This window comes from Antrostomus carolinensis, unplaced genomic scaffold (assembly GCF_000700745.2).
Source record: "Antrostomus carolinensis isolate BGI_N321 unplaced genomic scaffold, ASM70074v2 scaffold6999, whole genome shotgun sequence".
In the NCBI taxonomy this organism is placed as follows: Eukaryota; Metazoa; Chordata; class Aves; order Caprimulgiformes; family Caprimulgidae; genus Antrostomus; species Antrostomus carolinensis.
The window spans coordinates 1-14,696 of NW_010336326.1; the positions used below are offsets into that span (position 1 = coordinate 1).

The 14,696-nt window shown below is 43.6% G+C and overlaps 1 protein-coding gene across 1 annotated transcript; it reads right to left on the minus strand.

The window, feature by feature from the left end:
• Window positions 1-370: 370 nt before the first annotated feature.
• DCT (dopachrome tautomerase) lies at window positions 371-14,191 on the minus strand (the record flags this gene model as incomplete). Its single annotated transcript, XM_010174796.2, has 7 exons — window positions 13,702-14,191; window positions 7,588-7,887; window positions 6,018-6,118; window positions 4,774-4,940; window positions 2,923-3,102; window positions 2,660-2,795; window positions 371-572 (listed from the first exon to the last, which is right to left on the minus strand). Coding segments are annotated over exons 1-7 (1,483 nt in total), but the record flags the coding sequence as incomplete, so codon positions are not given.
• Between the last annotated feature and the right edge of the window lie 505 nt (window positions 14,192-14,696).

Genomic DNA, 14,696 nt, shown 5'->3' on the forward strand with positions numbered 1-14,696 from the left:
CAAACTTTTTAGCAGAGCCTGTAGCAATAGGGCAAGGGGCAATGGTTTTAAATCAAAAGAGGGTAGATTTAGACTAGATACAAGAAAGTCTTTACTGTGAAGGTGGTGAAACACTGGCACAGGTTGCCCAGAGAGGTGGCAGAAGCCCCACTCCTGGAAACATTCAAGGTCAGGTTGGATGGGGCTCTTAGCAACTTGATCTACTTGATGGCCCTGCTTACTGCAGAGGGGTTGGACTAGATGACCTTTAAAGGTCCCTTCTGACACAAACCATTACATGATTCTATGAGTTTCCATATGCCTGTGTCATTGCAAACGTGATCTGTCTCATCGGTTGGCCTGGAACAGCCTCCACAACTCTGAGACGTACCTGGCAGGTCAATGGCATAGGTGTAGCCAAGCTGTTCTGCAGTTTGGAAGAGCTCGTCGTTGGTCACAGGAGGGAAAAAAGGGACCATGTTATACTGTCTGTTGTGACCGATAGGGGCCAGTGCCTCAGGCCAGGCGTTGTCAGGGGGGTTAAACCGTTTCATCCATTCGTCAAAGATGGCATCAGTAAAGGAGTGAAGAACCTGCAAATCCAAGCATGGACACACACACTTATTAAACATTTTCTGAACTCAACAGCATTTAAAACACTCTTGCCTAAGGTGGCAGCAGCTTTTGAAAGAAAGAGAAGAGGGTAATCTAATTTAAGTGGCATTTACAGAACAGGAAACTGGGAAAGCTCATGTGAATGGAGTACATTGATCTCCTGCATGGGACATTTTGCTGTATATGTCCTTGGTGCTGCTTGTCCATAATAAGTTCTTTTTCCAAACAGTTTAATATCAGCTGGCAGTGAATGGGCAGGTCCGTCCTCACAGGTGAGGATCCACTGAGCTCATTCAGGTGAATGTACCTCTCAAACATATTTTACTCTCTCTCTGCTCTCTGAACAGATAAGGAATATTGTGGGAAATCTGATTCCTTCATGCTCACTTTAAAGAGACCCACTAGCTCCACAGCTCCAAGTACCCATGAATTTGATCAAGTCTTGCCCATTGAGTTTATAGGCATTTAAAGCCCTCATGTAGGAAAGCTATTTCCAAGTTGAGTTCAGACAACTATTTCAAATGTCTGGGGCAGTTCAAATTAATTTCTGATGTATTCATGATTTTTAATTATCACTCTAGAAAAAATATAGAAAATATATTACAGAAATAATCTTGCATATAAAATTACAACATAATGAAATGAAGATTTCATTGTGTAAAAAAGGAATTAATGTAGGAATTCAAGAATTATTAAGGTATAAGCTGGAGAACCACTATATAAGTATTTGGGCTAATTTCTTCAATAAAAGATTGCAATCTTAAAATAAAGGTAAGAAAGAAATTAATTGCATTAGAATTTCTCTATCTAGTCACTGTGGTTTAATCTAACAAAGAGGAAAATAAATTAGCATGAATTTCTTACAAAAGAAAGATGTGTAAGCACAGCCAATTGTTTAATTTGCACATTGCTGTTTGTGCTGCTCACTGCAGTGTAGCACTGTACCAATGCAGCAGTGAAATCACATTATTTCTATTCCCCAAGAGATCCTGAAATTAGATGTGTTTCCTTTTAGCCTGTGAAGTTTTAAACAAAGAAATGTACTACTCAGTCTACTGCTCTAAAATAACTAACCCCACCTTCAGTTGTCCTGGTTTCTCTAGGATAGAGCTAATTTTCTTCTTAGTAGCTAGAGTAGTGCTGTCTTTTGGTTTCAGTATGAGGTTTGGTATGAGAAGGACATTGATAACATACTAATGTTTTCAATTGTCACTGGAAGATGAAGGACTTTTCAACTTCCCATGTTTTGGTAGTCTGGAGGTGCAGAATAAACTCTGAGAGAGCATAGTAAATTAGTAAACCCAAACTGGCATTTGGATATGCCAATGGGATATTCTATATCACATAATGTCATGTTCAGCATATAAATGAGGGTGGGACGGACAGAAAGCTAGAGGACCTCTCAGTGATCTCTCGGGTTCTCTTGGGCTCTCTCACTCTTTTCTGGGATTATGGTTTCAGGACTGTCTCTGCTCCAGGATTGCTAGCTGGCGACAGGCTGGGCATTGTTTGACAGGTGGTGAGCAATTGCAGTGTGCATCAGTCATTTGTATATTCCATTATTAATGTTACTACCATTAGTATTTTAATTACAATTTTATTTCAATTATTAAATTGTTTTTATCTCATACCATGGGTTCTCTCACTTTTACCCTTCTGATTCTCTCCCCCATTTCCCAGGCTGGGGAGGTGAGTGAGCATCTCTTTAGTGTTTGTCTGTTTTCCAGCTAAACCCACCACATGGTTTTTCTCATTGCTGAAAAATTGTATAAGCCATTAAATTTAGATACTACCTAATCAGAGGATTCAGGGCAACATGACTTGGAATAGCAGATCTTCTCCCTAAAAACTGATTTTATGTTTCACAAATCAGCCTGAGATTTCTTCTCTCTTTAACAATTTCACAGGCATGACAGTGTTCAAGAAAAGAGGAAAGAGTTTTCCTTTTGTATTTAAAGGACTTATATTTGGGGAATTCACTTTACTTCTGTTCTGCAAATCTCTGGTGAGAGAGCTGCCTTTGAGCCACAGCCACTACCACTCATGCTGGGGGAAAAAGACATACCACAAAGATGGGATCGTTGGCAGCTGCATGAGGGAGAACGCTGGTGCCGTTCAGGAAAGAGTGAGCCAAATTATGAAGGCTCAGCATCGGCAAGTCAAGGGCTCCACCTAGTTTACTGAATCCTTCCAGTTCATTCCTGCAGATGGGTAAAAGCACCATCAAGTAACTGTCGTTGCTGACAAACATGTACATTAAAAAAAAAATAATAAAAAAAAATTTTAAAAAGGTGACCCAGCTGGCTCTGGAGGAGTCAAAGGACAAACCTGAAGCTGAAACTGGAATTGCGGAAAAAGGGGGGGCTGTCGAACTCCTGCAGGGAAAGGCACCTCCTGACGTCCTCCACCGTGGGCAGCTGCTGGCTGGAGTCCTCGGGCAGCCTCCGCCGCAGCGGCCCCTCAGCACTCCCATTGCACAGCGTGACCAGGCGGTTGTAATCATCCAAGCTGAGCATAAAACAGCAAGAGGCACAAGTCAGAAGGTGGTGATGACACCTGGCTTGTTGGCTTTTTCCCTGGTAGTATAAAAGAGGCCGTGGCTATACATGTGAGAGAGAAGGGGTTAGGGAATGACACCTCCTGGGGCATCTTGGTTCACTTCCCATGGCCTGGAAGCTGAAGTTGTCACAGGACTGCCACCATGCCATGACTTTCCATGGCTCTACAGCCTCTGTGGACCATCAGTCATTTGGACCAAGACTCACCAGGCTCATCCTCCAGAGAGACAAGACACTTTAGAGAAGGCAAAGCAAAACTCCCTTCACACCTACTCCCTTCCCAGGAGCTTTGGAAGATAGTTTTTGCCAGGAAATCTAGAAGAGTCTTTTGAGTTTTGAATTGAAAAATTTTCAGTCCTGAGCAAGGACTAGCTTTTTAACTCTTAACAAAGAGGAAAACAAACATGAAAATTAGACTGTGGGGTGGGCTCCAAATATGCAGGGAATGACAGAAAACAGGACAAGGAATGACAGAAAACAGAATTTCCCTTTCCATTCATCATCCCTTTTAGAAGAAAAGCAACTGCAATGTGTTGTATCTTCTTTTTCAGGGTCTGGAGGACATCCTGCTGTTTCAGGGTTTACTTACTAGCTAATAGGGAGCAAGTCCTTTATATCAGTGAGAGAAAGAGGGAAGAAGGAAGAAAAAAAATAGCATAACACTTGTGAAAAAAATCTATGCTGTTCAGTATAAAAGGAAACAGCATTTTCAGAAACTGCTGAAGTAAACAAAAGCCCTTCTCTGTTTAACCTTGGCAAGGCAAAAGTTAAGTGACTTCGGTTTTCAAGAAAAAACAAAGCCCTATTTATCTTAGGGAAAAAGTAGGGGCAATATTTAAAGCCAACTGGTGCCTAAAGCTAGAATTTCAAGTAGCTCTTTAGGAACCCAGAGAAAGAGACTCTTTTGAAAAGCCCTGAGCTCTCGGTACCTCTGTCTGACTGACTGCATGCTGCCCTGGAGCTGACAGAAGAATGTTATGTGGGTGTTGTAACCGGCAGCATCTTATGTTGTAGCACCTTGATCCCGCATGTGAATTCCCCGTCAAAGCCCTGCTCTCACCCAAATCAGGATTGGCCTACGGAGAGCTGACAGCAAGCACAGGGCTGTCTCCGTGTTGTCTTCCGTGTGAAATCTCAGCTGCTTCGAAGTCAGCAGCCCCAAACTGCCCTAAATATATCAGGGTTAAGATCTCACCCAATACAAGGAAACAGATTTTTCAGCCTTTCACTAGCTTCCTATATGCCAAAACAGTTTTCTCTTTCTGCTGCCAGAATCAGTCAGGTGTTTGTTTACAGAGAACCAACATGCAGGCATTTCTTCTTTAAAAAGATACTTGTCAATATGCGAACTCTTCAAACATTTGGCAGCCTCAAATTGGCTGAATCATACCAAATCCTGTACCAAAAGAATCATCTTAAAAAATATATACTTCCATAATACCAGGGGGGAAAGTTTACACAGCACCATCTACACACAAACAGACCATGATTCCCAATTGAAAAAAGACATCATGGCTCTTTTCCTGCCACTTGCTCACACTGAGAGAGCAGCCCGCGCTCTCAGTCCTGAATTAAAGCAAGCTTTGGCCAGTATGCAAGCTTGTCCTAGGTATTCTTGTACCTGTTACAAACTATTTGCCACCGGGAGAACCTGGAGCTCGGGCTGATCAGCCCTGGTTCATCTGGCCATGATGATCCAAAGAGCTGGTCCGTGCAGATGTCACACTCGTTTCTGCCCGTGGCGAAGTTCCAGTAGGGCAGCGCAAAGGAGTCGTTGCCCATCAGCCTCTGCAATGGACAGAAACACGTTAGCAGGGAATCACTTTCAAAGGAAAGAGAAAGAAAGGGACTCCTGCGAGTGGTTTCACTGGGTATTCACTGGATATTTCACTGTGCATCCTGCTTTTCATTCTGCATTTCAACTACATGCACTTCACAGTGCTGCTCCAACTCCTTTCAAAAGACTGGGGCACTAAGTCAGTCCCAGCAAAGACATCATCACTAGTTACTCTACTGTTGGCCCGCACTCCTTTTGGCCATGTTAAGCATTCTAACAACTCGGAGACCAGGCAGGAGAGCAGGAGCAGAAACGAACTGAGCCTTAGGAACTAAGAGGCTTTTTGAGAGACGTAAGTGGGTAATGGGTAAAATTGTGCATGTGGTTTGCTTTTGCCCCAGAAAGGGTAGCCCTGGGGAAAGAATCTGAACTTGTGTTAATAGAGCAATACGGTGCGTTTGCTTGTGCTTGCTTGTTAGATGTGGTTTCACAAAAGCAAGATCCCGCAGCCATTTTGATACCAATCATTTTCATTAGAGATCTGCAAGGCTGAAATACAGTAACATTGCCAATGCAGAAGTAATGCAAATGGAAATGAGCCAATGCTTCGGCAACTGACTGCTGGGCACGTTAACATATATTTATTTAAAAGATGCATTACTAAATATATGCATGTATTAAATGTATAGCATGGTGCATTTAAAGGGGGTGATATTTAGAGTTGCTTTCATTAGGAGAGTCTCTTCAACATCAGCAGATGGTATCTGCTACCAAGTTTTACGTATAGGTGTTTGCTTTGATTTTATTAGTGAATACTCTTAATTCACATCTTCTGTCATCTGTTGTGGAGATGAAGAAAAAATCTCCATGATAACCTTCACATCATTGTTCACAGCGAGAAACTGTGAACAATATCAGTCCTTGCCATCTAGAAAGCACTAATTTCACTTTAAACAAAAAAGGATCAGTGAGCAAACACTTTGGGTAAGGATCTGTCCCAGGAAATAGTTTACCCTTGGCTGGCTCAATAAAGTCACATAGCAAAAGAGAGAAGCTGCATGAGGAAAGGGAAAGGCTGTTCAGCTAACCTGCAGGTCTCTCTCCAGCAACAGCAAATGGTACCTATGCCAAGTAACAAAGGCAGGTCCTTGATGGGAGAAATCAATACTTCTGAAGGGGCGGCCAGGTCCTACAAAAGGAAGATAAAAAAAGCACTTAGGCACCAAAGGAGGCAAGAGAGAAAGAGAGCTATTGCCTTCTGCTATTGCCTGGAGTGGAGTTAAACAAAAACCTGCACCTTTGGAAAGAGAGCGTACATCAGAAGCTACAACACTTACATGGGACAAGTGAAACAAACTCCTCCAAGGATGTTCACTTCAGTGCTTCTCAAAACTTCACACTCCCCCAAAAGCTGGATATTGTGAAGATTTCTTATTACTTTACTGGATTTGGTTTTAAGAAGCAGTCTTATTGTCTAAAATCTGAGCTCCTTGCTAATATGTACCACATTAACTCATTCTCTTGGTCAGACACAGGGCTTACACCATGTATCTATCAAGAGAACCTCAGCATTTTCCATAACCTGCCAACAGAAATTCAATGTCCTTTGCCCATTTTCTTGAAATTGTGCTTGTTATTTTTGCATTGTGCTTTTGTTATTACACATGAGACTAAGACACTCAAAGGTTAAGGGCTTCAAACCACATATGGATTTGTTTATTATTGCAGCAAGCTTCAACCCACAAATGAATTTATTTGTCACTGCAGCAGCACTGGAAGTTGCCTCCTTCTCTTTCCACATGATCGTCTGATCCCCTGTAGGACCTTTGCTCTTGCTAGGCCAGAGACTGCCAGGCCACCTGGAATCACGTCAGAAGGGGAGACTGAAGAAAACCCCACTGCAGGGTAGTAGATACCCTCTAGCAAGGAGGTAGATATGGGCTGTTCATCTCACACGTAGGACTGCCAGGTAGAACAGCAATACTGCTCCCGCCTCTTGTGAGAGCTGCGCTTTGCAAAGTGGGACTGGCATAGGTACTTCTGTCTAGAAGAGCAATGAGGACTAGGAATCCTGATTTGGGAGAAAGTGTGAGGTTAGATACCTAAACCTCTAACCTGGTTTGGCTTTAAAAGCTGGCTGTGGTTACTTAGTCAAATATAATCCTTAGTGACTTGCTGAAGGCCACAGAAAGCAGTAGCACTTCAGTCCCCAACCTCCCTGCATAGTCTCTGCCTTCACCACTGCAGAGTCCCTTTTCCACTGCTGCTGCTGCATCCACCTTGTCCTGTGGACTAGGAACATCTTTTTGAAGTAAATCACTGCCTGACCATGCTTTGGTTCACTCAACAGCGGAGCCTGTGAACTGCCTCCCTGTCAGATGGAAGACGGCCCAGGAGCATGGCTGGTGTTCCCCAGCCACCACAGGGCATTCGGTCACAGGGACCAGACTGCAGCAGGTCTGAAGCAGACCTCCCACAACTGGGGATGGCCACTGGCTCCTCAGCACCGACTGTGTCACTCCACAGATCTGCTCCTACTGGGACTCACTGCTCACTGAAGTAAGGCAGCTGTGTTAAGCATGCTTAGCTTTGTTCAGCAGTCCTACTTTTCACCCTTTCCTTCACCGGCAGAGCCCCTTGAATTAGAAAAGCACTAACCTAATAGCGTGTCTCTGACTGAGTAGTAATGAAGCCAAACAAAGTAGTCATAAATACTACAGTTGGCAATTTGTGGTTCATCTCCAGTGGGACCAAGCAGACTTAGCCAGTGCTGAGTCGCAATTACATAGTCTGGGTGAATGGTTGTCTTTGCACGGTCTAGAGCATCGAAGAACTGCTCTCTCTCCTCTGCCGTCAGGGAGTGGACATCCTTTCTGACAACTGGTGGCTTCCTCACGTTGCAGTCAGGGCCGGTCCAGCCAAACTTGCAGTCACCACAGTTATAGCCGGCAAAGTTTCCTGAATCAAGTGGGAAAGAGCAGTTATGACATTATGAATCAGGAAAAACTAACAATGAAATGCAGAAGAATTAAGAATTAGTACTTCTTTTCCCCAGAAACACCAATTCCTGGAAGGGACAGCAGCTGAGTAGACTGTCAGCTTTGCCAATTGCCTAAGCAGAAGGATGGCTCGCTTCCCAGAGCCACAGCAGGGCCAAGAATCTCACTCAGCTGGTTGGGGAAGTGAAGTGCTGGGTAAGGGGCTTGACACAACAATGTGCTAAGAGCTCCATGAAGCCTCTCAGGGAACAGAGAGCTGAGCACTTCAGGTTAAGCACACGATGAAGTGCTTTGCTCAATTTGCTCTCAAGTACTCCCAGAATTCCAGGATGAACCCCAAGAAAAGGGGAAGCTCATGTGGATCCTTAAACACAGGAGAAAAAAAAAACTCTAAACAAATCAGTTCTCTTGAGGACAAAATGCAGGAAAAACTAACACATGTTAACAGTGTATCTGGGACCCAACACAATCCAGGACAAGCACCAGGAGTGCTGCCGGTCACGCTTTAAGCATCATTAAATGATGCTGCAATAAGAGCTTGAGAAACACTACAGCACCATCATTCCCTGCTGGCATCATTCCTAAGGCAAGTAATCGGGTCCGCTCTAGGCAATTAGCTCAGACCTCCTAATGTGGTGGAAGAGCCCAGGAAAGCAGAGCTTGCTTTAGGCATGGCCTCTCTCCCACTGTGGCAGAGCGCCAGCAGCAGCAGAAAGGCCCGCTGCAGCTTGCTTTGCCTGTGCCAGAGGAGACAGGGAAGGACCGGTCCTGCAGCGAACATCTGCCTCCTCCTGCCCACACGCAGGCAGGCTGCTGGCGTAGCAGTGGTGTAGGATAGTGGGCATTGCTGCCAGGGAAAGGGGGGAGCAGAGGAGCAACCAGGGCTCTTCTGGCATCTCCCCTCAGTTCTCCAAAATCTGCAGAGATTCCCTAACCTCACCCTCCCTCCAGCCCCACATACATGCTCACTTCACAACAACCAAGCCAATTGTCTCCCAAAACGCCACAAAATCTTACTGCTTTTACTGTTCTCTGCACCTATCAGCGCTGCTAGACCCAGTCAGGCTTCAGGCTAATGGGCAGATGAGGAAGTGGCTTTTGGAGTGTTCCTGCATGGGCAGGTGTCCCTTGGCTATAGGGTTGAGTCTATGAGCAGAATAACAGTTAACACTAAAGTAAGATTTCAGATTGTCAGGGTCTACAGGGCTTATTACCAATTCCAAAGACCCACAGGGTTACAAGGACTATTACCAAGAGGGCCATGTCACTTACAGCTAGCTCTAGGATAAGGGCTGCTGAGCTCTAAACATTTGTGACAGACTCCTGTAAGACCTACCAAGAGGACATGAGGACTCTTAACTGTAGGTTTGGAGAGCTTATGGTTACTTCGGAGGCTCTGATGTCTATAGGTTTACATGCTATCATGAAGCTTAGGACCAGTGTTAAGGATAGGGACCACAAGGGTGAAGGCTTCAAGTAGGTTTTGGATCATGTACAGCCTAATGGCATATCATGAGGACAGTTTCCAGGTGTATGGCTTGTGTTTCACCTCGATGCAGGGGGGAGCAGCTGGGCTTAGCTGCCATGTTCCAGCTAGGACAGAAGGCACCCAAAGCCACGCATCTGCATTGGTTTAGGGGGAAGAAGACTTTGTCAGAAAAAGCAAGTAATTTATAGTTTTATGAAAGAAATAAGATTGCACGGATACGTTAATATGATGAGGGCAGAGACTGTCAGAAATGCACACCACAGTAACACTTCATGAAATTGGAAGTTGCTTATTGTTATTTTCTTTCAATAGACTCCATGCATCACAGAGCTGTAATTCTGCAGCAACCAAGATGATGAGAAGCTGATGGAGGTCTCTGGGACTTTGCACATTGCAAACAGGAATGACTCACACCTGGCTTTTTATGTCCCACTGTTGTGGTTTAACTCAGCTTGCAGCCAAACACCACACAGCTGCTCACTCTCCCTCCCCCACCTTTGGGAACAGGGGAGAGAACCGGAGGAGTGAAGGCAAAGAGACTCGTAGGTTGAGAGAAGAAAAATTTAATAAGTGAAAGAAAACAAAGTAATCAAAATAATAATTATTATAATAATAGTAATAACAGGATACACAAATGATTGCTACACAGTGCAATTGCTCACCACCTGCTGACTGATGTGCAGCCCATTCCCAGATAGCGATCCCAGAGGAGCAAAAATCCCAAAACCCCAATGCCAGAAGAGAGAGAGTTTTCTGGCCAACATGATGTTATATGATAGGGAATATCCCATTGGCATACCCAAATGACAATTTGGACCCATTAATCTTACTATGCTCCCACCACCTTCTTCTGTACCTGCAGACCAGCAAAACATGGGAAGTTGGAAAGTGCTTGATTTCTTAGCCACAACCAAAAACATCAATCAGTGTATTATTAAAATCCTTCTCATACCAAATCCTATACTGAACCCAAAACGCAGCACTATTCTAGCCAAAACCAGAAGTCACCCAAACCACTTTTCCGGCATTTTTTTCTAAACCAGTCTACCAGGCCACTGGTCTGGAAATGATGCATTGCTCTTTGCAGAGAGTTCATTTACTGCCTTGTGGACTTCCCACATGGTAGCACTGTGAAATGCACATTCCAGTCTCTTACAACTTAACTTTGATGTCTGCTACACTGGTGATGGTAAATTTCAATAGCTCTAGGACAGACGGAAAAATAATCTCATATTATCAGGATATAGCACACAGTAGACATTTTCAGTAAGACATGAGACCCTTTCAAGATCCTTTTGAACCCAGGGACCATAGGAACATGCAAGGATTCATGCCTTAGCATTTTTTTGTGCTAACACATAACAAGTCAGTTTACTACCTTTCTGAGGAAGGTACCTCAGAACCTACCAGGAACAACTGAGGTTATTCTCACCTCTTGTGATTCCTAGAGAATACAGTGTGGGAGGTCATTCTGGCACACAGACAGGAGATCATATAATGGATGGTGTCCAGATGGTCCCTGCTTGTTCCACTGTTTTCAGGAATGACCATTGAACTGCCACCAGGTCATTTCAGTTTAAGAATTTGTATAAACTGAATTAATATTCAGTGCACACAAACAAATCGTAGAACACATACAGTGGATTCAAAACTGAAATTAGATAGTAACTAAAAACTCTTTGCTACCTCCCAGCTACATTCGTGCCACAACCACATCATTTTTCTAGGGATTCTATTTTTGCTGCCTCCAACACATTGAGAAGTGTGCAGTAAGCAGCATCCTTATAACAGACTTAAAATTGCCTTTTTGACCATGTCCAAAGGTAGGAAGTAAAGCTGGATCTTTCTGTTGTATTAATTTTAGTCTGTTATATTAGTCCCCAGTTAAAGAAAGACTAATGTATATTATCTGCAAAAGTCTAGAAATTGAAAAGGAATGTTTTTGTTAATTTTCCTTAGAAAATTTACATTCATTTGAGGAAAAGTATAAAAATAATCTGACCCCGCAATAATCACTCACTGATATTCATTTGTGTCTGGGATTTTTCTTTTTTTTTTTTTTTTCTTTTTTTTTTTTTTCAGAAATATTCAACACCTAGACCTGGATGGATATGATTTTAAAACTTTTTTCCTCAGTGAATAGCTACAACAAATGACCAAATTTTCAGAGTTCCTTTTATCCTTAACTATTAAGTTTTTATCAGAAAGATCAAATGGATGAATTTATTGCAAAAATTCCAGAATCCACCCTTTGTAAAGCCATGGCCTCTGTTCCTCACAGCTCCTCCAGGTTTCCTACCGCACAGCTGACAGCTATGTGACACATTTAAATGGCACTGTCTAACCAAATAGAATCAGCTACATGGCAGTTGGAGTCCCCATAGCTCATCCTTTACACAATGTCTAAACTATAAATTAAAGAGTGTCAAGACAGCACTGGAACACAACGGTTTGTATTGTTAAAACACTAGAAAGAGCCTTGGCATGGCTTGGAGTTTGCACAAGCCAGAAACCATTGCAAATAGGCAGTTTGCACGTAACATTAATTTGGAAAATAAGATACCTTAATAGTAGAGGTGTGCACTGTTCCATATCCCTTTTAATGAGCGTATTTAATTTATGTTGCCTACCATAGGTACCATAGCCCTAGTAAAGATCACAGGTCACACCACTTAAAACTCTGGTGTGCAGCCAACTAGTGTATAAAACAGAGTAAAAAAAAAATACAACAAAATACTAATAGACACAGAAACACAATAACCAGCATTGTAAAAGCACCAGATCTAATTAAAATCCCTTGCAGTTGTGAACTTCTTAGTGTTCTCCTAGAAATGCCTTTGCAACCAACATGAAGCTGACAGCAGCAGAGTAGAGCCCAGGAAACCTTTCTGAAAATCACCTTTAAGGATACCTTCCACCTTAATGTTTTATAACTGGAATATTTAGATAATAAAGACTGCAAGGAGAAAGCGAAATAAAAACAGCAAGAGAAACCACCTTTAAAGAGCCGAGGAGAGTGGACAGCTCAACAGAAGTAAGGCTGAATGAAAGGACACAACATTCTGGCCATGTAACTTGGGACCCAGCCCTCCAAATATCAAATACTGGTGCTTACCCCTACTTGGACAAGCAAATTAATGTCTGCCTATGCAAACATGTCTGTCTACACTGCTCTTCAATTTACTCCCAGGTTTTGATGCCTTAATTACTTAGCCTGCATAAATACTGGTGTATGCCTATGTGCTTCAGTGCTCTTCTGACTCAGGATCTGTGCCTATACGTGATACCTGACTTTAGTTTTGGAGAGACACAAGAACATTTAAAATGTAAAAATCCTACAAGCTTTTTTTATTTTTTTTTAAGTGTCTATAAAAGTACTTCCACATAAGCATTTGAAATCTAGTCAGGAAGAGATAAACACTGATTTATACTGTTGTTATTATTTTGAGGAGCTTCAGTAATGCCATCTATCCATTTAAGTCATCTGCCACAACCTCTCTGTTTTTGGTTGATGACAGCACTGCAAAACTTAAGCTCGTGGGCTGAAATTTTCTGCAATGCTTCTTTCTCAGATTGATTTGGGCTTTTTTGATAGTAAGAGCCAAGGTATATTTTAAAATAAACAGTTCAGCTAGTTCTAAGAATCAGGTTGAAGGAAAGGAGGCCATTCTTCCCATGTTAGAAAATTCAAACAACTTTATGTTTCCAACAAGAAATCCCAGGCTGCATTTGAAATCTGCCCAGCAGGTGACTGCAGTGCTAGAGATGTATCTTTTCCCTGTCTCCTGGTACCATCTCCTGGCAGCCCTGCAAAGCAGCCTGGATATGTGGTTAACTGTACACTTAGTTATCAACCCTGGGAAACACCCTGGCCAGAACATCCACACATTTTCAGTGCACAGGGGTATATCGTGCTGCAAAGTACTGCTCCAAGAGGAATAAATCTCTGATCAATGCAACCTGATCCAGGTTATACTGCACTGTGATTAGCAGTGACAGAGGTCTGAACACAGCACCGAAATGTCTAAAACCCCACGGAGAAAGGTGACGTGTGGCTACAGGGGAAAGGCCAAAGAGGAAAATCCAGAAGTCTACATGAGAGAAAACACTTTTTCGATGCCGTTGCTCTGAAAGAGTGCTGACAGTATCAGGAACATGAGAGTATTTTTAGGAAACTGATAATATTTTAAGGCTTCTTGACACCTTATGCCATCAAGGATGTTTCTGGCCTTTGGAGCAAGGTCAGCATCCATCCCCATCTCCTCACCCCAGCACCCCTCTCACCTGTGCACTGACAGCTCTGGTTGAAGAACTTGAGGGGCCACCGTTCCCGGTCATCCACATTTCGAAGGGTGTAGGGGCCACCCCAGGGCTGAGTATCCACCTGCACCTCCTGACACCATCCTCTGCCCTGCAGGGACCCACAGACATTGTCTGCCTCCATCCCCAAGGCCGGGCAGCAGCGCTTCAAGCGAAGGGCATCCACTGTCATGCAGGCACGGGGGAACTGTGCCTGTACCAGAGGGGGACAGCAGCAGCTCAGGTAGCCCAGACTAGCCCAGAAGAGCCACCTCAGGGTGCCCATTACAACTGGGTGCAGGCTCTGCCTCTCTGCTGGACTGGAGCGAGTGGGGCAGGGAGATTGCCGCCGTGGGACAACCTGGCCTCTCCACGGCTCCATGCTCCAGCCAAACGGGATAATCCCTCTCTCTGCTGAGGATGCTGGTGTCGGTGTTTGTTTAATCCTGGTCTCTAATTGCCTTGAATGTGGTTCAGAAGAGGGGCTCTTTGGCTCTGCGGTGCCTGCCCAGCAGCCACAGCTTTGAGCAGGGTTTATATAGAGGCTGGGAGAAGCCCTCATTAGGGGGATTAGCATGGCACAAATCCTCGTGTTTTGCACATGACTTCAAGGGCAGAAAAGACGCCAGTGTGAGAGCAAGTTCTGAGGGCTCTGGCAGCTTGTCAAGACAGTGAATGCCTCAGAGTTATTTCTCCAGGTTTTTCATGAGCATTGAGAAATTGATGGTCTTATTTTAGCTGAGATAGCTGGAGAAACAGGTTTATTCTTTTAATCAAAACCCTGTAAACAGATGATAAATAGAAAAGGAAACCCCTTCTATTGCAGTTCACGCACTGCAAGATAATACTTTCTACTAAAGCAGCAGCAGTAGAAAATGAACTGGAAGCACAGAGGATATAGGTGTATCATTAATGAAAATTAATAAACCTAGTGGTAACACCTTGGGATGGAGATTCCTGCTGACTGCAGAGCTCAAGTG